General features: G+C 37.9%; 4 protein-coding genes across 8 annotated transcripts; 2 read left to right on the plus strand and 2 right to left on the minus strand.

Annotated features, from left to right (window-relative positions):
* The first annotated feature begins 259 nt into the window (after nucleotides 1–259).
* On the plus strand, nucleotides 260–3,337 carry LOC126802215 (pentatricopeptide repeat-containing protein At1g01970). Of its 2 annotated transcripts, XR_007672913.1 has the most exons (3): nucleotides 260–744; nucleotides 1,406–2,270; nucleotides 2,999–3,337. XR_007672913.1 is itself a non-coding variant. In XM_050529807.1 (2 exons), exons 1-2 carry the CDS (start codon nucleotides 286–288, stop codon nucleotides 2,195–2,197), a joined length of 1,251 nt encoding a protein of 416 aa, XP_050385764.1. In that variant the 5' UTR covers nucleotides 260–285; the 3' UTR covers nucleotides 2,198–2,978. The 2 variants fall into 2 exon arrangements, 1 of the variants encoding a protein (XP_050385764.1); XM_050529807.1 differs by lacking the exon at nucleotides 2,999–3,337 and having other exon boundaries at nucleotides 1,406–2,978.
* A 1,087-nt stretch (nucleotides 3,338–4,424) lies between these two features.
* On the plus strand, nucleotides 4,425–7,419 carry LOC126802199 (peroxisomal membrane protein 11D-like). 3 transcript variants are annotated; one of them, XM_050529783.1, is made up of 8 exons: nucleotides 4,425–4,570; nucleotides 5,672–5,880; nucleotides 6,160–6,234; nucleotides 6,320–6,394; nucleotides 6,490–6,570; nucleotides 6,674–6,748; nucleotides 6,847–7,020; nucleotides 7,172–7,419. In XM_050529783.1, exons 2-8 carry the CDS (start codon nucleotides 5,689–5,691, stop codon nucleotides 7,205–7,207), a joined length of 708 nt encoding a protein of 235 aa, XP_050385740.1. In that variant the 5' UTR covers nucleotides 4,425–4,570; nucleotides 5,672–5,688; the 3' UTR covers nucleotides 7,208–7,419. The 3 variants fall into 3 exon arrangements, with proteins under 3 accessions (XP_050385740.1, XP_050385741.1, XP_050385742.1); XM_050529784.1 differs by having other exon boundaries at nucleotides 5,675–5,880; XM_050529785.1 differs by lacking the exon at nucleotides 4,425–4,570 and adding an exon at nucleotides 4,655–4,675.
* A 442-nt stretch (nucleotides 7,420–7,861) lies between these two features.
* Nucleotides 7,862–13,622, minus strand: LOC126802731 (F-box protein At4g00755). 2 transcript variants are annotated; one of them, XM_050530414.1, is made up of 6 exons: nucleotides 13,539–13,622; nucleotides 13,140–13,325; nucleotides 10,589–10,900; nucleotides 10,326–10,489; nucleotides 9,625–9,743; nucleotides 7,862–8,411 (listed from the first exon to the last, which is right to left on the minus strand). In XM_050530414.1, exons 1-6 carry the CDS (start codon nucleotides 13,567–13,569, stop codon nucleotides 8,162–8,164), a joined length of 1,062 nt encoding a protein of 353 aa, XP_050386371.1. In that variant the 5' UTR covers nucleotides 13,570–13,622; the 3' UTR covers nucleotides 7,862–8,161. The 2 variants fall into 2 exon arrangements, with proteins under 2 accessions (XP_050386371.1, XP_050386370.1); XM_050530413.1 differs by having other exon boundaries at nucleotides 10,589–11,008.
* A 2,918-nt stretch (nucleotides 13,623–16,540) lies between these two features.
* LOC126802329 (F-box protein PP2-A13-like) lies at nucleotides 16,541–18,354 on the minus strand. The gene is made up of 3 exons (XM_050529941.1): nucleotides 17,603–18,354; nucleotides 17,388–17,506; nucleotides 16,541–17,209 (listed from the first exon to the last, which is right to left on the minus strand). The coding sequence occupies exons 1-3, from the start codon at nucleotides 17,915–17,917 to the stop codon at nucleotides 16,804–16,806; spliced, it is 840 nt and encodes a 279-aa protein (XP_050385898.1). The 5' UTR covers nucleotides 17,918–18,354; the 3' UTR covers nucleotides 16,541–16,803.
* Nucleotides 18,355–24,221: the final 5,867 nt, after the last annotated feature.

Consider the following 24,221-nt stretch of genomic DNA (forward strand, 5'->3'; position numbering starts at 1 on the left):
AGTTATTTTTTTAGAATATTGTTAAAATAGGTGTATTCTTAGTAATTATTAAACTAAACTACGTTATGAATGTTGTGTGTGGTAAGATAATGATTTCTCACTTGGGAGGTCATGTGTTCGAACCTTATCATAGGTGCGAAAGCCATGCAATGCAATCATTGCAATGTCATCCTTCATCTAGATGAAAATTACTCATTCACCCATGTATGAAATTGTATTAACGACCAGTCACAAATCAACCCTACACTTCATCTTAACTCTCACCCCAACTCTTCCCAGTTCCTCATGGCCACCTCTGTCTCCAATGCGGTTTGCTCTCTCTACCCTCACACAACAATCAATGAACCCAGAAAAACCCACCACCCCAAACTCTCCGGCACCACTTTCCGGGCAACACCCATCAATCTTCTCTTCTCCGGCGACCGGTTTCATCCCCACCCATTGATGGCTCCAAGTGTTAAAGACACAGCGATGGCTGGAAATGCTGAAGGGAAGCCAAGGTTTAAGTGGGTTGAGATTGGGTCTGATATTACAGAAGCCCAGCAAGAAGCTATAGATGAACTCCCTCTTAAGATGAACAACCGTTGCCAGGCTTTGATGAAGCAGATCATCTGCTTTTCTAATGAGAAAGGGAGTCTTTGTGAGGTGTTGGAGGCTTGGGTTAGGATAATGAAGCCTAGAAGAGCTGACTGGCTTGCTGTTCTTAAAGAGTTGAAGATTAAAGATCACCCACTTTATCTGCAGGTATTGTTTTTTTTTCTTTTTTGTTTACCTGAGTGGTTTGTGTTACACGGTTGTTGAGTATGTTATGTTATGCTTGATATGTTTGCTCTGAGCTTCCATTGTGTTTTGCTTGTGTACAGTGTGTTTGGAATTTCATGAGGATATGGATTCTTGATTTTGTATCTTTGAAGTTCAAGACTTGAAGTAGAGGAGGATTTCTTGACTGGATTTTTGTTGATGTTCAGTCAGTTTTGGATAGATTTTGAATATGCTACTATAATATAAGGAGTGGCGTGTGTTAGAGCATAATCTGATTTAGATTATTGATAAAGTCGAGTTCAAATGCTAATGATGTATCAGAAGAGTGATCATTTTGGTGTGTCTATTCCCACTAGGATGATTCAGGACTCTTTGGTGACCGTGCCCGCAGTGGCAGATGCAAAAATCTACAGGCATGGGGCGAGAAAAACTATAGAGTTATACAAGATAAAACTAATGGAAAATTTTGAGCTAACCAACTTGGGAGAAAATCACAATTATTTAAGTCAATTGTACCTCAGATGGTTAAAATGTAATCAATCATTTTTGTTTCAAAAACACTTTTTGAAGTTATGTGCTTCTGCATGCACAGTTGAAATTGCAAGCCTATCATAAGTCCATGTAATTCTTGAACTTTTCACAGGTGGCAGAAATTGCTGTACTGGATGAAACTTTTGAACCCAATGCGCGTGACTATACTAAAATAATCCATGGTTATGGGAAGCAAAATCAAATTCAGGAGGCTGAAAACGCCCTTGGAAAAATGAAGTCTAGAGGCTTCGCTTGTGATCAGGTAACTCTAACTGCCATGATTGATATGTATAGCAAAGCTGGACATCTTAAGCTGGCTGCAGATACTTATGAAGAAATTAAACTCCTTGGAGAGCAATTAGATAAAAGATCGTATGGCTCAATGATCATGGCCTATATCAGAGCTGGAATGCCTGAGCAGGGAGAAAAATTACTGCTAGAAATGGATGCCCAAGAAATTTATGCTGGAAGTGAAGTTTACAAGGCATTGTTAAGAGCATACTCCATGGTTGGTGATACTGAAGGAGCTCAAAGGGTGTTCGATGCGGTTCAGCTAGCTGGTATTTCTCCAGATGCTAAGATATGTGGACTTCTCATAAATGCCTACGGTATATCAGGTCAAAGTCAAAAGGCACGTGCTGTGTTTGAAAATATGAGGAAGGCTGGTCTTAAACCCAGTGATAAATGTATAGCTCTAATGTTGGCTGCTTACGAGAAGGAGAATAAGCTTCAAATGGCATTAAACTATCTAATGGGATTGGAGAGAGAAGGTATTGTTGTTGGGAAAGAAGCTGCAGAAACACTAGCTGGATGGTTTAGAAAACTAGGAGTTGTGGAAGAGGTGGATATGGTCTTGAGAGAATTTGCAGCAACAGAAGCCAATTCTGAAATTCCCGCTTCATAGTTTCTGTCTCCAAGTTTTAGTTTCTGCATCCGCATTACTGATGTCAACCCTGGTTGTGATGAACACACAAGTGGTAAGTGTAAATTTTCCTCAAAATCCATTTTATTGTTAATTCGAAGGACTGATCAGATATATCATAGTATACTTTCCTGCCAAAAGGATTCTATGTTCTACAAAAATGGTAGATGGTCTGTTATTCATAGCGACTTCAGAGGTTTGATATGTGGCCTCATTTGTGTGAGGATGCAGCATAGAGCAAAAAGAACAGAGTAAACAACTCTGCACTTTGAGCTTAGCTTTCCGCTGCTGTCTTGCTAAGGACTATATATGTGATTGTTCTTTTGAGCTTGCTGTTTATGTTCTTTATGGCTATTGTTGTGTCCTTAATTAAAAATTGGGTTCTTGGCTGGTCTGTAAGGCAAGCTGGATATAGATGGCGAAAGTTTCAAATTTCCAATCCATGTATTGATAGCTTTGGCCTCTTCTGATACACCAAAAAGCTTAAATTGTGTGCATTTACTATGTAGTTTCATTGTCTATTTGGTGCATGGTAGGTATTAGGTAATGGTATGAACTGGCATGCTCAGGCCTGGGAATCAATGTTTATATTTTATTTTTATGTTATTTATATAAAAAAATTCATCATTGTAAGTCCATTATCTGCTTCCATTGCTGTGCATCTTTCAATCCGTTTTGTTTTCTCAAACTATTGGATCACTGACCCTTAAAATATTGCTTGCTTTGACATGTAAAGACTTGTTTGCAACAAGGGCTACTAATTTGAAAATGTTTCTGGTGCAGCCATAACAGCACTAGGCTGTGCTTTTGGAGAAGGATGCCATAGGCTTGTTGGTGCAAAATTTCAACACTCTTTGATCGCAAATACACCCATCTATAGAGGCATGAAGAAGCATGAGCATTTCTTTAATGATAAAACTTCAGGTCATCGTCAGAGCTTTCTCCTATATTATCATAGCGGATCACAGCTGGGAGCTTGCAGATTTTACAAGTTTCTTTTTGTCACACAATGTGGATGTGTCCTCTCACCTGCTAGCTGGAAGTGTACATTTCCTATTAATACATGTGTTTAGAGTTGTTCTTACTTACTAATTCCATCTCCACTCGTCCGAAAAGTTGAATCGATTCTAAAACCCAACCGCTCCACTTCAATTCAATTCATTACTAGTCCATCTTGGTCACAGACCGCTTCATGTGCCCAAGTTGCTTCTACTGCTATAAATTTGACTTCCATGAGCACTTCTCAAGTTTTGCTCAAACTTCCTAAAAAGATTCAAATACAGGTGATCTTTTAACTCCAAAGGCAGTTAACAAGTGAGAAATTATTCATTTATCAAAGATAGTTAAGTTCCACTCGATTATTAGTAATTATCAAACTAAATCACGTTGCAGGTGTAGTGTGTTTGATTGGCTGATAAGATGATGAGCGGTCATGTGTTCGAACCCCATTATGAATTGTCATTTTATATCAAGGATAAAAATCACTCTTTTAACCAAGTATATGAATCGAGCCCATGGATTGTTATTTTATATTAAGGATAAAAATAGCTCTTTTAACCAAGTATATTAAACTGTTTTAAGCATCAGTCCATTGATGTTGTCACAAACCTTATTTGCCTTCTAGGCAAAGAAATTTATTCACAGTGATGTCCTATTCACAAACTTGAAAAGAGAGAAAATCTACAACTTGTCTCTAGATTTCTTGTGGCTGCACTTCAAGACCACAATAACAAACAATGACCCAACAATGACATCATGGAAGATATCGTTTGTTACGTACAGCAATTGGAGAACTACCACCATTATTTTGTGTTCCGACTCCAAACATTCATCAACAACATATGTATATGCAAGCTGAAGCAGCTTAATCATGTAGATTTCTTATAGTCAATACAAGGGTTTCGAGCTCATAAATTCGAGGGAACATGAGAACATAATGTAAATGAAACCCCTAGTAGAATAGTTTTCAAACTCACATTTAGACCATATGATGATTATGATGTGACATTCGCCGCACGAACTTGAACTTAGAAAACCAACTATCCCTAGTTCATGAACCATTTTTCTATGTCTAAATCATTTTTCATTTTCCATATGGGAAAAAGTAAAAAAAGAAATTGACAATACAGTAAAATTGATGGATTTTCCTCATCAGAAAACTAATAAATTGTGGGTTGTTTGTTTGTAATGAAAAAGAAGGACCAAACACGCCATTATCAATTTATCGAAGAGAGAAGGAGATAGACCAAAGACAGAGCTGACGTTCTAAACAAAACAAACCAGATACAAAAGCTAGGCAGCCATCCTCTGTCACATTTTGCATTTTCGAGGCTCAACCCTTTGGCACTCTCTTCGGTACTACTCTTTTCTTCTCTCCCCTATCTCTTTCTATATTTCACAAATTTTATATCTCTGATTGTTGGCCTGTACTTTACAAACCCAGAAAGACCTTAACTTTAGGTATGCACAGTCTCTGATCCAATCTCGAGCTTAAAGATTGTATTTTTCTTTCTGGGTTTTTGATTTGGGTGTTGGGTTTTTTTTTGTTCAAAATTGATCTGGGTTTTTAGGGTACTTAGTTTGGGTTGTTTGTTGGGGATGCTTCATGTTCCTGTTGATTGGTTTTGAGTGAGGTTTATACCTTGGTTATTTCTATGAAAGTGAAGAAGTACTTGGAAAAACTGAGAAATGATTACATAGTTAGTTCACTGCTGCTATGAAGTTGATAGGTTAGTTTTCGATTTAATTGCCAACTTATGCTCAACTCTAATGTTTGGTTGCTCCGAGAGTGAAGGAAAGTTTAAGAAAGTGACACGTGTTTGCTGCCTTGCTTGAATTTTTGAAATCTTTAGAACAGGACAGTCATGCCAATTAGCTGTTCGATTCTCAGCTGACTTTGCCATTTTGTTATCCGATTATTTTTTTCATGATTTTTGAATTCGGCCTCAAATTTTGCGTCTGTATATATTTATCTGGTCTGAAGTTGAGTTAAAAGGTGTGTGCAGAATATATGACTTCTAATATATGATTGCAAAAGAAAAATAGTTTACGCTGTCTTTGATTATTATGGCCTATTGCGTTTTTTGTGATGGAAATTGTGTAATTATTTGGACTTCATGACTTGTGCTTCACTTTGCATGGTCTGTGCTCTTTTGACTTCTGAGATAGTAAGGATGAAGAGTGCTTTTCCTAGATTAATGTTGATCAGATGAAATCAGAGATACTATAAGTATGAAGCATATTGTAACAATATTTGGTTTATGGCTTAGTAATAACTTGTTAGAATGATAGATACTTATTTTTGTTTAACAAGGATCACAGTTAGAACCTTATAAGAGCTTAATGAAATTCTTTTTGAATGCTCGCTTTGTATATGGTTTATACATCACATATTTATATACATGCCTTGAGAAGCTTTCCCAACATGTACTAACAATTTGTGTTAACTTCATTCAGCAGGTTCAAGATAAGAGATGAGTACATTAGATGCGACTAGAGCCGAACTTGCCCTTGCAGTTCTTTATCTGAACAAGGCTGAGGCCAGGGACAAGATATGCAGGGCGATACAATATGGTTCAAAGTTTTTGAGTAATGGACAACCCGGAACAGCCCAAAATGTTGACAAAACGACTAGCTTGGCTCGAAAAGTTTTCCGTCTCTTCAAGGTTAGAAATAGAACATAATATCTTATATTGATTGTTAACATGAAACTAGCCCATTATACTATTTCCTGCTTTATATGATGCTCGTCCATAACCTTCTGAAGTACCAAAGTGAATCATAAAGGCTCGAATGGGTCCCTTCTTGAAGCTATTTCTAATCCTCCTTCACGCTTGATAAGAAAGCAAGTGGACCTTTAGTACCCTAATCAGAATACGACATTGAAGTTGAATTTTAGTGATTTTCATTCTTGAACATTTTATCAATTGTCTGTTTGGTTCCAGTTTGTGAATGATCTTCATGGTTTGATTAGTCCCACTGCCCCCGGGACTCCTCTTCCGCTGGTTCTGCTTGGGAAGGTATGGGCTACTTCTTTCAGATTGTTTTTTTTTTTCCTTTTGTTGTCAGTATAATGAATTAAGTTTCAACTTGATATTTGTACAGTCCAAAAATGCATTGCTGTCAACTTTTCTGTTTCTTGACCAAATTGTCTGGCTTGGCAGAACAGGCATTTATAAGGTATATATTTATCGTGAATTTCTTCAGTTCCATTGTTGTGTATTTCATTTTGTGACACTAATGTGGTAAAAGTTTGAAAATTATGTTTGTATTAGAACAAAGAACGTGCTGAGCTAATTGGCCGTATATCTCTATACTGTTGGATGGGTTCCTCAGTTTGCACCACTTTGGTTGAGGTGTGCTCTTCCCCCTTTATCCCCTGTTTGTATGTATGTATAATTTGTTCTTTAGAGATACAAATAACATGTATTAAATTTGTTTGCGTACCTCCTAAATCAGGTTGGGGAGCTAGGAAGGCTTTCTGGACAAATTAAAAAGTTGGACAAAGATCTGAAGAGCGGCGACAAGTACCAAGTACGTTGAAAGTATACCTTATCTATTGTATTGACATGTAATAATTTCATTGGCTCAAATACTGTGATATTTACTTTTTTGTGCATCTGTGGCTGCAGAATGAGGCATACCGTGCTAAACTCAAAAAATCGAATGAAAGGTCACTAGCCCTGGTTAAAGCAGCCATGGATACAGTGGTTGCGATTGGGTTGCTCCAGTTGGCACCTAAGAAAATTACACCTCGTGTTACTGGAGCTTTAGGATTTACAACTTCTTTGATCTCATGTTATCAGGTTCTATGCCACCATTTTCTATGAACATCTATCTTTATGAATGCCTAGCGGATTTGCATATTTCTTGTTTTGGGTGATGTATGCTCTAATTGGATCTACTAACTGCTACGTAGTTTATTGCTGATATTCATCCTTGTTTTTGGTGATGCAGTTACTTCCAGCTCCCGTGAAAGCTAAAACATCTTAAAGAGCAGGTTCCCCAGTGAGATACGTTCTAATAATTGGCAGACTTTGTGATATTGATATTTATTAGTGAACAAGTTTGAACAATATGCAAACTAGGACGTGAAATTACAGCTTCACTTTTATTTATCACCGTCCATATTATGCTCTCTTCACTAGAAATAATGTGTTTCCGTTTTCATATATGACAAAGCGTTGAAAGCAATCATTTGTTGAGTATTGCTTCTCTTCTTTTGTTGACCATCTCCCAATTCACAAATACATATTAATCAGCAATAGATGTGATCAAGTTGATTTGAGCGTGTCAGAAAAAAACAAAATAAAAAATAAAGTGGTTCTGATTGAGCCTATTGAGGGCATGTCTAGTAGTTTTGGTTGCTGTGAAATAGAGTTGCAATATTTATTCCATAAATGTATGCAACTAACGTTGGTAATATTTAGCTCTGTTATCAGCAACTTTAAAGATAGGAACCCTATACTGAGGGACAGTTTCATCATGTCACCCAGTTGCGCGCGCATACAGGTCAAGAACTTGCACAGTTGAAGATAATGTCACTCAGTGGGCTGGAAACAGTGACAAAATTTAGACGGCGAAACTTTCCACAAATACATGCAATTATTTGGCAGTCCACTTAAAAGAGTGAATTGCAAGGAATAATTGAAGAAAAGAATCGAATATGACTTTTCAGGATTGTTAGGTACCTCCCAAAACCCAGAGCCTCATCAAACTGGTTCTAAAGATGAATACTTTTCATATGACATCTATTACTTGTACAACATTTAGGACCTCAGGTAGATAGCTACACCAACAGTTTATAATACTACCACTCACTCACAGTATGAGTCCATAGCACTTGAGAAAAGTAACCACAGATGGGACTTCTATCCAATTCAAAGCAGGATAGTGGCTGAGATTTTAAAGGATTGAAAAATAAAAAAACATAATTTCATAACTACTTTACGCAAAGAACTCCTCATCTGTCTCATAATCCGCTTCACCCCATTCTACATTCCCACGCAGTATGGGCAGCATTTCTCCAACGTGTCTCTCCAAATCACCAGTGGAGATAACATTGGACTCGTTCTCAGGTGAGCTTGGTTGGTTGAACTTGGTTTCTCTCTTCAACACAAATGATCCAGATGGTACATTTGTTTCAACACTAAATGCAGGTTCTAGTGTCTTCCCCTTGACTTGAACATGTGACACGCTGATGAAGCAATAAAAGAACCCAATATTAGTATTATACGTACAAAGATAATAATTTATTCAGTACTAATAATGGTTATAATAAGATTGCAACTTTTCGAAAGGACGACTGAGAGTTGTTGCGATCTCAGAGTGCAGTCCAGTTGACAAAGGGGAGAATTTTTCCCACAACATTAAGGCATAATCAAAGAATGTGAAGAAAATTAAAACATTTACTCATGTGAATGTAACTATGAAATAGCAGGAAACACCAAAGCATCAAATCGGGTAAATAAAAGTCAAAACAAACAATGATGCTCCCTCGTTATGACATATTTTCACACTCCTGTTTTTTTTTTTTTTTTACTCAGTTATTCTACATTATTCATTGAATGTGCAACATCAAAGACAGAAAGAAGATTCAAGTGATGATTTTACGATCAACAAAACATCACAAGATGATAATCTATGAAGTAGTATTTCTTCAATACCAAACAGTGAAGGTACAGAACAAATGAAATTCAACTGGAGACATATACATAGATGAAACAAAAGTATTCTTAGATAATATGTACAGAAGCACTCAGAAATAATGTAACAGGGTCAACAAGTATACAAGAGAGTTGCTGCTTACTACGAAATGCAAGATGGGCCCCTAGACTTTCTTCTGAGCCAGCTTAAACATTCAAAAAAAAAAACAAAGAAAATGACCCTTCCGAACAACACCAAATAGTGTTCCATTGTAGCATCTTTCAAGTTTCTCTCCCCATGTACGGCAATAAGCAAGTTCTTAATATAAAGCTATTCTACCATACTTTACTATTCACTAATGAAAGTTACCTCTGATAATAATCCTAAGGAGTAAGGACCTCATAACCAATCAAACTAATAAAAAGAGTGTGACTAACCGATATTGCAAAAACATTCCTGTATCTGGAACCTTCTTTTTCTTTGATGAGTGCATCAGATATGAATATCATCTCCATGGCCGTTGCATGGCACATGTTACCATACTAGATAATCAAATTTAAGAGCCAGCATTGAATTTCTTATTTCTCTGACAAATCTTAACCAACTAGCCCATACCGCATCCGTTCTCTATCTTATTGACTCACTAATTTAATGGCTAACTACTAGACTTTGGTGAGTGTATATTCTCAGTTATTAATGTTCTTCCTTTTAAGTGATTTCATACTTGTTATGGCACTAGAGAAAAATGAAGCTGCAGAACAAACCATATATAGAACAGGTCATCCATCTCTTGTTTCTGAACCCTCCCGACTAACTCAATCTGCAAAATTCCACCTAAGCACAGGACTGGTTCTGGGAGCTTAAACATCTGCAAGCGGTTTTCCTGTTGGGAAGAAGAAAAAGTCATCAATCAATTAAGCGCATAGGAAGACCAAAATAATTGCAGCAATATATCAACATCTCTCTAAAAAAATTCGCCAAAGGATGGATGAAGACTTGGCAAGCAACAAGCCACTCAGGCAATTGCTTAATATCTTCTGATCCAAACATTTATTAGCTGCTTTCGAACCTATATATATATATATATATATATATATATATATATATATATATGTAGTATGTATGTGTGTGTGTAGAAGAGAGAGAGAGAGAGAATAAACTATAGAAGTGCACAAGAGGTCCAGGACTAATTGTATAAATTGTCAAGCAGTGGTTCTAGTTTCAAAACTGTGTAGACGTCAACTAAAATACAAGTCATCTTCTAGCTCCCAAATAGAATTTCTATTTTGAAAATTGCAGTACACTTTACAAGAGCCATAATCTCCACACTAGTCTATTTAAGACCACCTAACCCCAACGAAGGAAATAACAAGACCTCAGTTTTGGAATGAGAAGATTCCACAACAAATAAATTCAAGATGCAAGTACAGAAAGGTAGAAGACAAATTTAGATCAGCTCACATACCTGAGTCATTGGGAACACTTGTGATGTGTAAGTCCACTCAAACCTGTCACCATCGCATGATTCTTCCATGGGGTCACACTCTACAGTAATAGGGAATTTGGCATGCCCCATGCGAAATCGAACACCACTAGCAGAGTATATGGGTTCTCCATGCTGGAAGTAAGCTGCAAGTACAAAAATGGATATATAGAGCAAAAATCAAACAAATTTATAACTATGAAACAAATCGGCAAGGTCCCACTTTCAGAAACTCAGAGACTTGCCTTGGAAAGGATGAATGTTAATTTCAGTAACTATAACAAAATCAGACTTCAACTTGTATGTCAGCATCTCAGGAACTGCAGGGTTCTTTTGGCCTTTACTTGACCAGTACGAAGCTCTTCTTCCAAACATATTACTCGGGTGTAGAGTATGGTGGATGCTTTCTTCTGGATAATTGTCAGTGCTGGAAGCACTGATTGCCTCTGAAATGCAATCCCGAGCCGGGAAAGATTCACAAGCATGAGCTAGAAACGCATAGACTCTATGCTCCCTTTCCAACCTGTCACATTCCTTTGAATTGCTAGATCCAATGTCTGCATCCTCTTTGCCATCAGGGTTGTGTAACTCAATCACATGAGCAGCTTTAGATAACTGAGGAAACATTCTTAAGCACAGGTTCTTACACAGACCATTTTCTACCACTGCGGTCATGAAATGTTACACGAGTGTAAGTTTTGTTGAATGAAATAAATTGTCAGCAGCACATCTTGACTAAGAAAATCACAGAAAACAAAATGCCATTGCAATTAGAAGAGTAGACTGCAAAACATATTCTGACTTTTGGTAATCGTTAAATATTAGATCTAAATACATGATTTCCTATACAAATCCTCCAAGATGTAGAGAATTTAGACCAGATAAGTCAAATGCTTCCTCTAATATTTCATCTTCTCTGTACACTAATACAGCCTCACAACCAGAAAACCCAGCACCACTGTTTATGGAATAGACAGCATTCCCAACAGATTTATCCTACAGCTTCCACTGCCTCGATTTTCTATGATCACGCCCAAAATCCAGAATTTCATCACCACTAAAAATCAGAGAAAAAAAACACTCCAGAAGCCATAAATTCCAGGAAATCTCAATCGGGATAAAAAGGAAAACATGAGCAACATAACAGAGAAATAGGAGCATAAGAAATCCAGTTGCAACGGTAGAAAACAGCAAAAGGTTGATCACGCCTCAACTTCTTTACCTAATTGAGAAACATATCAGGTATTATATTGGTCTTAGTAAGCAAGTATCTAGCCTATGGCAGCAAGAGCGTTTCAGGGCATGTAGCTTGTTTCTTTGGATGGGGAAAAACAATGAAGAGAAGAGAATAGAACAGTGGAAAAAAAGAAAAATGATAATAAGGGAAGTTAAAAATTGCTGATTAGTGTCTGCAAAAATCACAGCCTGTAGCTGCATCTCGGTCAAGGTTAAGTCAACTGCCGCCAGATTATCACAACAACAGTCAATTGACACTGAATGGGAAGACATATGCAGCCATATTGCCAGTGCATGGTTTGCCGATTTCAACTTGTTTTATTTTTTCATGCTGATATGATCTTCAGAGTGATCTTTGTCATGCTGGACATAAGACCCGGCCCGAGTACTGGGCGAGCTTGGTGACAGCCCAGGGCACCAGTCTTTGAGGGGCACCAACTGTACAGCACTATGTATAATTATTAATTACAATGTCATACATATGTATGTCTCCTATAGAAGGTGAACTGATTATGTGAAACTAAAAGGTTGAGGAGTTTAATAATAATTAAAGCTAAGACCTCTCTTCCCCCATTTTCTGTTTCTTTCCCTCCATGACTTCTCTTGACTTTTTCATCCACACCTTCTACATAGTTTTCTTTCAACTTTGTTTGTTTTGTCAATAACAAATTTCCACAGGTTCAAGTTTATGTCTTCTCTTGACGGAAACAATGTTCATGTCCTCTATTTGTATAGAACACAGTAGAGCTAATGAAAAGAGAACGTGTTTTTTCCTTTTTGTTTGTTATTAGTTTTGTCAACAGTTAATGCACATGTTACATGTTTTTGTGTATAATGTTGCTAAGTTTAGTGTATGAAGTTTATTTGTCACAGGAACTCACAATAAAATCAAACATATCCATAGAAATATATGTTGTTTTTTCATGTTACATAACTAGAGCGTTGTCAAGTCTTAATTCATTTAGCAAAAGGATTTACCTACAACCTTGTTGCAACTTTGGAAAATCAAGAACTTTTTACGAAACTTATTCTAAGTCTATAAATAAGGAATAGCCTAAAGAAAATTCTCGCCCGGGGCATTGAAAGACTCAGGGCCTGCCCTGCTGGACATTCTAAGCTCCAACTCTGGGGTGGCATGTGGCAAGAAATTTATTGCAATTAACGACTACAATCTAAGTATCTCATATGCCTATTAAATCCTCCAATATGCATAGCATAATATCAGAGAAGCGACATGCTTCTTTTCATAATTTGACAAGTCTCATTCGCAATATGAGATACCCAGTTACTATTTATCATTCAGAAATCAAGTAAGCTTTATCAAACCCCTTAAATCTTGCCACACACAGACGACCACAAGAAAGCATATAAATACGAGTATAAGCCTTGACATCATATAAACAAGTAGCCACTACCTACTAGCTACAGACAACTTCACAGACACACTAACATACATGATAAGTAAAATCCATTAACTTAAGATCCTAGACAGACTTAATACACTAGCTACATCACATACTAAGGCAATAGAACTACTAATGTCAAACGATTTTAGCTTACCAAAACGACGCCAAGTGCGCGAGACAGCACTAACTTGAACAAGATCCTTCATGCTGTCCAAATAAGTGAGGACCTTCATCGACATGTCAGGTTCTAGCCAGTTCAACCAATCCACACAAAGAGCTATATCAATTAACTCCGACATATGGCCAGAAAAACACCCGGATGCTCTCAGCCTCAAGAAACCTGTATCCACAGTTCAATTGTGAGATTCTCTATAATCCAAACGCAAACGTTTCGAATGGTGAGAATTACACATCAAAAGAGTGAATATTTAGGGATTCAAAACAAAACAACACAGACACGAATCGTATCGAAATCAGAGATAACCAGAGAAAAAGGCGAAAGCTTTTTTTTTATGCAGAGAAGATGGGATTGGAAAAAAGCATCGGACTTTACCTTTGTTGGGGGGAAAGAAGAGAAGGGTCATCTGTGAAAGGCCCAAACCCTACGAGAAAGAAAGATTGAGGAGAGAGAGAGAGAGAGAGAGAGAGAGAGAGAGAGAGGGGGGGGGGGGTTTGTTAGTGATAAGCGTAAATCAGAGCACCTGATGGCGTTGCCGCGTATCAGCCAAGGTAAAGTTGCCAGTGCAGTAACTGTGACGTGTGCCCGATTTGGTAATTTCAAGTTATGATCTACTGATCTATATGGGGCAATATCTATGAGAAGATTTTATACATGAGATTTATTACGGCGCGGTGATTTTTGTTGTTTTTACAATACCAGGTGAATTCTGCTGGGGATGGAAGCACGTTTTTTTTTTTTTTTTGAAATTCGGATGGAAGTATGTTTTGTCACGATAAAGGGAACTGAGATCGTGAAGACTGATTGGTTTAGACCAAAGTTGTAAATGCCAAAAGCATTATTTCAGTATTTCTTTCTATTTTATCAACCAAAATTTCTTTTTATCTTATTCTTAATCCATGATCGAAGAACAAGAAGATCATAAGTACAATTAGGCATATTATTCTTGTCATAACAGAACAATAAACAACATGTGGTATTGAAAGAGGGTTGCTTTTTATAATTATATTTTTTGGATGATAAATATATGTACATGGTAGCGCTTAGGTCGGAAAATTATATTAATTTCAATGAATGATATGATGTGACGCTTAAAAAAAACTTGTACTGTTCATTTCAAAAGAGGATACATATCACGGCAGAATTGGTTTCTCATATGGTCTAACGTCAGTGAGTGATTTGAAGACTGGAAAATCAAAAAATCCACATATGTATACCCTATGCTTCATCCAAATATATACATGCCCTAAGCTTATTTAATTTGCTATGATATGTTTTAATAGCTACATGTTGTAGTTTTGTATTTGATTCAACGATGTGTGAAAGATGGCTTCAATTGACATTGTGTAGATGGCTTGATTATTTCCTTGCAATATTGTATAAAGATGGCTTTTGACAAGGTCAAGAAGGAACTTATCTATTTGCATGTTGATCGTCACAACTAAACTATACTATGAGCTCGTTGTAAATGTGAAATTGTGATTTGTGAGGTATTGGTTTTTTTTTGTTGAGAAGAAGGATGTGAGGTATTCTACGACTTATTTCCAATGTTTTAAAAAGCAGACACCTAGGTGCGAGGAGGCAGGTCACCACTATGTCTTTTTGTCTATTCGGTCATCTATGGTGTTCGAGAGATTTGGCGGTCATCTAGGTGGTCCACGGCGTTCCTCGGCAGTTTGTGGCGGTCAAAATCGGTGATCTTAAATTTTTTTTTCAAATGCAGTGGAAATAAAAGAACTTCATGATGAAGATTATATTTCGGTTGATGACATGGAAGATGAGGAAGTAGAAATATATATTGAGTTTGAGTCTGATACCAAAGGAGTTAGGGAAGGATTTAGAGAAAAATAACTTGAGATTTAGTCTTACATTTGTTGTACAATTTACATTTTATTCTAATATTTTTGTATGGACTTTAGACTAAAGTTATTTTGAGTTTAGACTATTTTAAAAATTAATATATTTGAAGATGATGAATATTTTCGCAAACAAAATCCAAGGAAAAACTTCTACATGCCATATGCTACCACCTTTCAAGGTAGACAAAGATTCATGGCAAAAGGTCAAAGAGTACATATCCCACCTACCTATCTAAGCAATAAGCACCATGCACAAGGAAACTTTATGATTAACATGGGAATACAAGAACCAAACCAAGAAAAAGAAAAACCAAAAAACCTAGAGTTCAAAGCAAACAAAACAGAACAAAAAATAAAAACGGGAAAAACACAAAAAAAAACTACAAGAGGCTGAATTTACAGGCCCATTACTCTTTAGATCCAGGTTCACAATCCCAGGCCCAAGCTCGGCCCAAGTTGTCTTTTCCCAACTTGCCAGCAATGGAACTCGATGTCGATACTAGATCTTTGACGCTGATCACTACAGTTGGTACTCGGATGCTTGGCACCACAATTCGACTCTATCTCTAAACCACAGCAGCATAAAGGCATTCTCGATGTCCTAGCCCTAGAACTGACCAAACGAGATCGGTAGAGATTGATGAAACCCCCCCTGCGGCGCCTTGCTCCAGGCGGAAACAATCGCCACACCACCTCCATAATTAAGATCATAATCGCAGCGAGTAGTTATCCCAAACCCTTGCATACCACCATGAACATCACCCTTGAAAGGGCGGCTTTGCCACCAAACAAACCCAGCCATCCTAGCATGGCTCTTTCGAGACTCCTAGAGCACCAAATTTTCTCCGGAAAACTTTTCTTGGAAAGAGCCTTCAAGCATCTAGAGATGACGAAAATGGAAACGCATATCGAATGTCGAGACCCGTTTTGGAGCAATCGGTCACACTAGGAGGAAAGCTTGACTGTGCCAATCGGACCATCATCCTCGTTGTGGATGTTTGGGATATCAAACACATCATGACTCGCAATGGCGAGTTATTGAGCAAAATTTTGGGTAAAGGTATCAAGATTTGCCATAGGGAGGCGAAGGAGAGGGGAGGGATCAAGGACGGCGTCAAAGACAACCGCCTGAATGCAGCCTAGGGTTCAAGCGTCCAGGGGAAGAGTCGCGGAGCTGTGCTTAGGGTTTTTTTTATGTAAAGGTAATAATATTGAGCATCAATATATATTTTTAATCATATAAATAGTTTAAATACATGTATAAAAATATTTAAATATTTAATAATTCGAATCAGCCTAACCGTCTAGGAACTAGGAGGTAGCTGTCTGTTTGCATACCGCCTAGCGTTTTTTCAAAACTTGCTTATTTCCATCTATTTAGAGCAAAGTACATATAAGCAAGAAACCAAATGCTAACGCCCAAGATGATCATATAATGAGTAGAGAGTGCATAAAGAAGCAAAGCCTTCATCATTCATCGGCAAAAAGAGTAACGATAACCAAACTACACATTTGAGGAACAAGAACGAAAGTGCTTTCTCAATTATTATTGATAGTGTTTATAAGACTCACAACTCGCAATACATCACAGCATTTTCTTCTTCTGGTAAAACTCAACAGCAAACAACACTCAAAATTCCTAACAAAAGGTTTAAAATACACAACCTTCACTCCTACAAGAGATTACGTGCCCCTAAAACCAACCAGTAATCTCCATCTCTCACTCACTGCAACTAGTAAATTGCAACTTCTACCACCTAACAAAACCAGCCAATGCTCTTTTACTTTCCTGCACTGCAAGGACGAATCAAAACAGAGTCGACACAGACTCCACCTTTGGTGTGAGTACAATCGATCTGGGTCATAGAATATTTGATCTTGATCAAAGCATGAGGGTTGTCAACAACAAAATCTCCCACACGATAATTCACCCAGTTTCCAGGGCTGTCCAAGTAATATTCTGATACAGACCGGTGACCATTAGAAGTTGTAAGCTCAAACTTCACTGGTTTTTTGTTCCAGCCATGAACATGCTCCGAATTGCATACTCGGCGACCAAGTCTCTTGGAGGATTTTCCGAGGTGGAGCCTAAAGAACAGGCTATATTTCCCTAATGGAAATTGAAAGTCGAATTCTCCATTAACTTCAAACCACCAAGTTTGTTGGAGATAAGCCACTGTCTGAAACCTACACAAATCAATAACACACAACACATCAAGTTCTTGAATCTCCTGTCATTTCAGATCTTCTTAAACTAGAAAATAGTATAATCACAATTGAAGCTCTTGCTGGTTTACTGGCTCATTTCAAACTCTAACATAACGCCTAAAACAATAATGAACACATATATTCACTATAAGTTCACCTAGATCTATCACTTGCTATGAAATTCCAATATCTTCTGTCGTCTATCCCTGTAATCGATAACGCCTTTGACGAAATCGACAGATGAATACCACCCTTGTTCTTATCCAGCCAAATTTCCTTCACAAAACAAGAAAATTTCCAAACCAAATTTAGCCAAACTCATGTAAAGACACACAAATAAAGCAGCATAGTTTTACAGCATAAGAGAACTACCTTTGTTCCATCATCAAAGGAAATCGACTTACAAAGTGTGGTATACATATCCCTCTTCCCTGAACACTTCACCAACATCTTCTCATCAAACACCTTGTCCACAATGAACTGATAATTCGTCGGCAACTTCGATTCCCAGATGAAATCGGCCCACGAAGCGCCTCGGAAAGCCCGGTTCAACCGGGCCAGCTTGCAAATATCAGGAGGATCCATGTTCATCAAAACCAATGCCACACAGCTCTCTGGTATATCCCCAAGCCTCGGCTTCACAGTACCCTCCATGTCCGAAACCCCACCCGATAAATTAGCACCCATCACCCAACAACCCGAAAGTAGACAATGATTCACAAACTCAGAAACTCTTCAAGGTCTAAAAAACTCTAAGCCTTGAGCTTGAATCTGAACTTGTAGATCTTCTGAGACAAGTTTAAAGACAGGAATGTAAAGCAAACAGAGGCCAACACAGAGCCTATGGGAAACATGGCCACATGGGCTTCTCAGAAACCCAGGAATCAAAATCAGCAACGTTTGTTGATTACTGAATCTGGGTTGTGATCTTAGGTGAATCTGAAAAGCTCGATTCTTCAGGGGGACAGGAACAGGGGAAGGCGCTAACTTTGAGGGGAAGAGGATAGAGATGAAGAGGGTGGTGGACACGTACGTACGATCGGATACGGAAACCTGACGCCGTGATAGCCCGGAGGACGAGGACAGGTTTTCTCGGGATTGTGATAATGATTTTTTCTGAGGCTGAGGTTAAGATGCAGCAGAGCTCCACTTAAAAGCTCCCCTCGTACGAGAGACAGAGAAATGTAGTGCTACTGTTGGAGTTGGCGTGGGATGCACGCGCTGTGGTAAAGAGTTGAGGGGGTCCGTTGTGTTGGATATTTCCGGACACGCAGGCGCCGGCGCGTGAGGGAGAGATGGCTTTATGACGTAATATGAAGAGAATGCCACTTGCTATTTTGGGGTTTTTAATTCGTTTTAGGAAGGGGAGAAAGTCTTCTAGTAAATCATGGTTTCATGAAATTGGTTATGGATAAGAAATTAAGAACGCAAAAAAGGATTTGTTGGAAAAATGAAAATGATGCTCAAACAACAAAAAGCCTAGTATAGCCAACTTGACGTCGATATATAGAGAAGCAAAAAGAAAATGTGGAAGGAGATTAAGTCCAGCTACAAAACTAGTTTCCTTACAAGTGTTTTTTTTTTTTGAAATGGTGGAACCTTCATTAATTGGAGCCAAATAATCCAATTACACATCCTGTAAAAAGCAAGGCCAATAAAAAGAGATACAAAAAGCAGGGGTCTCCAACTCAATCAAACTAGAATGAGTAATATAGGAGACTAGCGACTCGCTAATCTACGGGCCGAAAACCCTACAACCAATAACATAAAAAGCAACAAACCTAACTAGCCTACCACACTCCCCATCAAAGCCTTCTAACATTGAAGATTCCAACGCCTTTAGTTGCAATGAGGTCATGTGGAGTATAAAATCAGAGAGATGATGCCCGATAAACTGATGTCGTTTCACTCTCAAAACGTAGATCAATTGGATACCCATCACCAAAACAGTACCACACAAACCACCATCATGCCACAATCCATGAAATAATTATGCCTGACGAGAGAGAACCAAACACACCAACCTAGAAGGCTAGAATTAGTATTGAAGAAAATGAGGGGTGATAAACTCACGCCTAAGCACCCATAATCCAAACGATAAGTGCCTACAATGATAGTTATGGGTTTGTTTTGGTAACGAGTGACCAACAATCCGATAATAATAGTAGAATGATATCGGTATAAGGATGAGGAAATGAGTCTCCCATTCTGGACGAAGCCAGTAAAATGATCCACAGAGGAAAAAAAAGCACCACAAGGTGATATGGGCTCAAGTACATGAAGCCCGAGATAGCAAAATGCATAAATAAATAAGGCAAGTGAGATAGATACCTCATCTGAGCTGGAAACCCAATCCCAATACGAGACCTAGGCCCAGACCTAGAGATCATGAAGCAGAAAACCAATTAGATCTCAGGCCCAACAGAAAGATCCACCGGTAGTAGACAAACCCAGCCACCACATCTGTCGGATAAACAATAACTCTAACAAGGACACTCGACGGAGCTCATTAGCATCACCGCCACTCCAGATGCCGTCATGTCACCGTAGATCGACGATCCTCCATCATTGCACGTTGTCACGACCTCGCCTAGTAACCAAAAGCCCAACCAACCATCAGAAAAGAGTCCCTGACTAGAGACAAACCACCAGAGAATAAACTGTCGTCTCCACCTTGAACTCCAGCCCGCCGTGAAGATTTGGTATATAGAGAAGATGCCCGTCGCTGCCGCCGCCAAGTCTCCAAGCCACCATGCGTTGTTCTGGCTCCCGATCTGTAACAAGATCTAGATGGAAACTACCAATCTGTCATTCCCCTTTGAAGAGTACAAACATAAAAAACATAGATCTTGCCTCTGCAATGGATCCCTTTTGGTAGCGCTGCTCAAGATCCTCTCTCGGATCGAAGCACGACAGCAGGAGTGCCATCGGCACTCAGTCAGGAAAGAGGGACGTTTGGAAATTGTTTGAGTTCTTTTTTTTTTCGCGCGCTTGAAGTGCGTTTTGTTAGAAGACCTTTTTGAGATTAGTTCCATAGAAATGTTACTAAAATAGTTTTCTTAAAAAATGATAATCAACCGATAAAAGTCTTTTTTTTATTCGAGTAACGAGTCATGAACTCACGATGCCGTTGTAACTGGCATATAGACATCATATATGTTCATACTATTGTCAGACCCAAAAAAAAATGTTCATACTATTGACTGAGGCTCTAGTTCTTAGAGTATATCGTACTGGCATGTTGCTTCGGTGCATGGATTAACAATGTTGAAGTTGACGGTGACTTCAAGATATTGGTTGACCGTATAACTTAACCGCATTCAAATTTCTTGGATAATAAAATCCAATAATCCATGGTTCAAGATATTTTCAAGAATTCAAGATGATCACTTTTCACAGTCAGTTTATTTCAAGCATGTGTAGATTAGATGGAAACTAATTTCTTAGCTGATGTTATTGCCGAGGTTGGTCATCATAGTCCTGCCTAGTGTTGAAACACATAACCCTTAGCTGCTAGCGATGTATTATTGTTTGATGAGTCCAGTACTGGTTGTACTAAGAGTTTTAGATTTTAAATACACATCTCAAATCTCTTAATACATACTCATACTTAATACACCACCTATTTCAATTCTCATTCCAATATTTTTACTAAATACATCACATAAAAAACCTAAAATATCATTGAATTAAAAAATCACAAAATACACATTATTTAGATATATAAGACTACTTTTTACAGTGATTAGTATATTAATATATATATATATATGAACATCTATACGATGTTCATATCGATTCTTATTTGTTCTTACGAATCATTATAGATTGTAATTGCATTTTTTCTTCAAATTATTTAACCATAAAAATGATAAACAACATAAAGATTATATATATATATATAATAGAAATGAATGAATTGATTGTTTGAAGAAGATGAACATTTCTTTGTTAAGAATGTATGGAGATGAAATTTAATGAAGGATGAAAAATCATAATATTTTTTTATGAATTACCTTGTTTGAGACTCTAAAAATAGAAATGATATTTTTCGGTGAAAATTAAGGAATGTATTGATCGTTTGAATTTCCCACTTAATTTTCCATCTAAATATATACTAATTTTGCATAAATTCTTAGTTTTGATAATTTAATTTGTTTTTAATTTTCTGAATTATTCATGTACCAATTTTGATCATTCAACATACATGCAAAATGTTATTTGACTTATTGAATGATATGGGTGTGTATCAAGAGTTTATAGGTGTGTATTTAAAACTTCTCATATGACATGCATGCTTAAACCCTAATAAACTTGAGAGGAAAAGTTATTTTGTAAACCCTAGTAGCCGCTCCGGATGGTAGCCGCATCCCAAACCCTAACTCTATTCAACCTAGTTCTATTATTCTTCTCTCTCACAAACATCTCTTCCCTCTTCACAAGCACCTATTCCCCTTCATTGATCACCATCTCGATCCTTGAGTTGGTCATAGCTAGTTTTGCCCAATCTGTGCACTTGCTAGTAGCGACGTCATTGATATATCGTTCATGGATCCTTTGGATAATCCACTGCTCTAAATAAATCTCTTCCTCTTGGCCAAAACCCTCACCATCGAGCCGGTGAAGATCAAGGATCTGCAAGGCAAGTTTCGTCAGATCTGGAAGCTTCGCCGCATCTTTAGTGTTCATCCCCGAGGCTCGTCGCACTATGTCTTCTGTTTCGAACTTGCAAATGATCGAAACACTATCTTTTGGGGAACTCTGAAGTCTCCAATATGCATTCCAATAAAGTGGTTGTATTTTTGGGTTTGTTTGCAGGGGATTCCACCGGCGATGGAAGTTGAGATCGGAGATGATCCAAGTCTCCAAGCTAAAGCTCTTCATTTAGGCCCTTGTGTGAAGGGTGAAGAGAAAGTAGGCCTCATCATTTAGCCCGCGGAGGCCCGCAAGCCTGACGAACTTTTACCCGGCCCGGCCCGCGAGAAAGCCCGTCAAAGTCTACTTCCGTGGGTAGAGGGTCGGGCTTAAATTAGAGGTGTGAAACCCGGCCCGCCAAAAGCCTGCAAGGCCCGGCCCGTAAAAGCCCGCCAAATAATAAAATATTATCAAACAACTATATGAAGGAAACTTCTCGGAATCGATCGACACCAGTCGATATGATCGGTATATATATTTAGTGACCCTGTAAAAATTTCATCTAATTCGGACCTCGTTTGACCATCGGAATTTCCGGTAAACCGAAAACAACACTAATATGTCATAAGGGAAGACCCATTACTAAAATGCGAACACCGAAAGTCGTTTGCATATATGAAATCACTAATTTTTGTCACCGATTGTTTGCAGTCGCACCAAGGAAACCCATTTGGCAAAGCCCCGGTCAATGAGGATTTTGATATGTCAAAACACTTTTTTTTGTTGACTGTAGTTACGGACGGTCAAACAATATCCAAAACGAACGAAATTTTTACGGGTTCCCTAAATATATATACTGATCACATCTACTAGTATCGATTGACCACATTTCGAACTAGAGTTATTGATCGCCGAAGCGTCCACTAATATATCATAACCTTTATATTAGGTTTATAATAAAACTATCGCATTATGAAACGACTATATGAAATAAACTTATCGGGATCAATCGACACTAGCCGATGTGATTGGTATAAATTTCATCCAATTCAGACTTCGTTTAACCGTCAAAATTTTCAGTAAATCGAAAACACCACAATATACCCTAAGGGAGGACCTATTATAAATATGCGAATGCCAAAAACCGTTTTCATATCTGAAATCACCTAATTTTTGTTACCTATCGTGCGCGGTCGAACTGAAGAACACTATTTGGTAAAGCCCCGTCAATGGGGTTTCAATATGTCAAAACGGCTATTTTTTAGTTGACCGATGGTACGAATGGTCAAACCATGTCAAAAACAGACGAAATTTTTACGGGTTCCCTAAATATATATACCGATCACATCCATTGGTGTCGATCGACCATATTTCGAACTGGAGTTGTCGATCGCCGAAGTGTCCACTAATGTATTATAACCTTTATATTATGTTTATAATAAAACTATCACATTATGAAGTGACTATATGAAGGAAACTTCTCGGAATCGATCAACACCATCCGATGTGATCAGTATATATATTTAGTGATCATTTTAAAATTTCATCCAATTCGGACCTCGTTTGACCATCGGAATTTCAGGTAAACCAAAAGCAACACTAATATGCCATAAGGGGGGACCCATTACCAAGATGCGAATGCGGAAAACTGTTTACATATTTGAAAATCACCTAATTTTTGTCACCGATTGTGTGTGGTCGCAACGAGAAAAACTATTTGGGAAAGCCCCGGTCAATATGGTTTTATTATGTGAAAACGCCTCTTTTTTTTGTTAACCAAAAATTCTGACGGGCAAACGAGGTCTGAGTTAGATTAAATTTTTACAGGGTCCTTAAAATATATATATCGATCACATCTATTGGTGTCGATTGACAATATTTCCAAACTAGAATTTATTTGTGACTTTTTTGTAGAATGTTTTCTAATAATTTTTTATTGTTTCAAATCCTTAATTAGAGTATTATATTTTTTTCTAATACAAGCCCGCAAGGCCCGGCCCGCCACTTATTTAAATTTATTAAGGCCCGGGGCCGGCCCAGCCGGACCCATCACTCAAGGCCCGGGCTGGGCCGGGCCCGGCCCATTGACGAGTCCTAAGAGAAAGTTTAGACAATTTTGTTGCCTATTACTATGCTCGTTTAAGTCGTAGAATAGACAAATGTTATAATAATTGAGCGTCCCTTAGTACTAAAAAATAGTTCTATACCGCATGCTAGCTTTGAGTTTTACTCATGACAGCTTGTCTTGTGCGTAGTCACAATGGAGAAGTATGTAATGACTATTCAGGCTACAGAGAAATTTTATAAAACATAAGTATGTTTATAAAAAAAAAAAAAAAGACGTGAGTGGCAAATT

The sequence above is a fragment of the Argentina anserina genome, chromosome 7 (genome assembly GCF_933775445.1).
Source record: "Argentina anserina chromosome 7, drPotAnse1.1, whole genome shotgun sequence".
Lineage (NCBI taxonomy): Eukaryota > Viridiplantae > Streptophyta > Magnoliopsida > Rosales > Rosaceae > Argentina > Argentina anserina.

Bases quoted from the DNA above. Each gene is read 5' to 3' on its own strand.
- LOC126802329 (XM_050529941.1), bottom strand. From the start codon at position 17,917: ATGGGTGCTAATTTATCGGGTGGGGTTTCGGACATGGAGGGTACTGTG. The intron at 17,507-17,602 runs GTAGTTCTCTTA...TGTTTTGTGAAG, and splicing joins CCTTTGATGATGGAACAAAG to GAAATTTGGCTGGATAAGAA. The intron at 17,210-17,387 runs GTGAACTTATAG...TGATTTGTGTAG, and splicing joins ATAGCAAGTGATAGATCTAG to GTTTCAGACAGTGGCTTATC.
- LOC126802215 (XM_050529807.1), top strand. From the start codon at position 286: ATGGCCACCTCTGTCTCCAATGCGGTTTGCTCTCTCTACCCTCACACA. The intron at 745-1,405 runs GTATTGTTTTTT...AACTTTTCACAG, and splicing joins ATCACCCACTTTATCTGCAG to GTGGCAGAAATTGCTGTACT.
- LOC126802731 (XM_050530413.1), bottom strand. From the start codon at position 13,569: ATGACCCTTCTCTTCTTTCCCCCCAACAAAG. The intron at 13,326-13,538 runs GTAAAGTCCGAT...CTGTGGATACAG, and splicing joins CTTCTTTCCCCCCAACAAAG to GTTTCTTGAGGCTGAGAGCA. The intron at 8,412-9,624 runs GTTTGTTCTGCA...TTGCTTCATCAG, and splicing joins GATGACCTGTTCTATATATG to CGTGTCACATGTTCAAGTCA.
- LOC126802199 (XM_050529783.1), top strand. From the start codon at position 5,689: ATGAGTACATTAGATGCGACTAGAGCCGAACTTGCCCTTGCAGTTCTT. The intron at 6,235-6,319 runs GTATGGGCTACT...ATATTTGTACAG, and splicing joins CGCTGGTTCTGCTTGGGAAG to TCCAAAAATGCATTGCTGTC. The intron at 6,571-6,673 runs GTGTGCTCTTCC...CTCCTAAATCAG, and splicing joins TTTGCACCACTTTGGTTGAG to GTTGGGGAGCTAGGAAGGCT.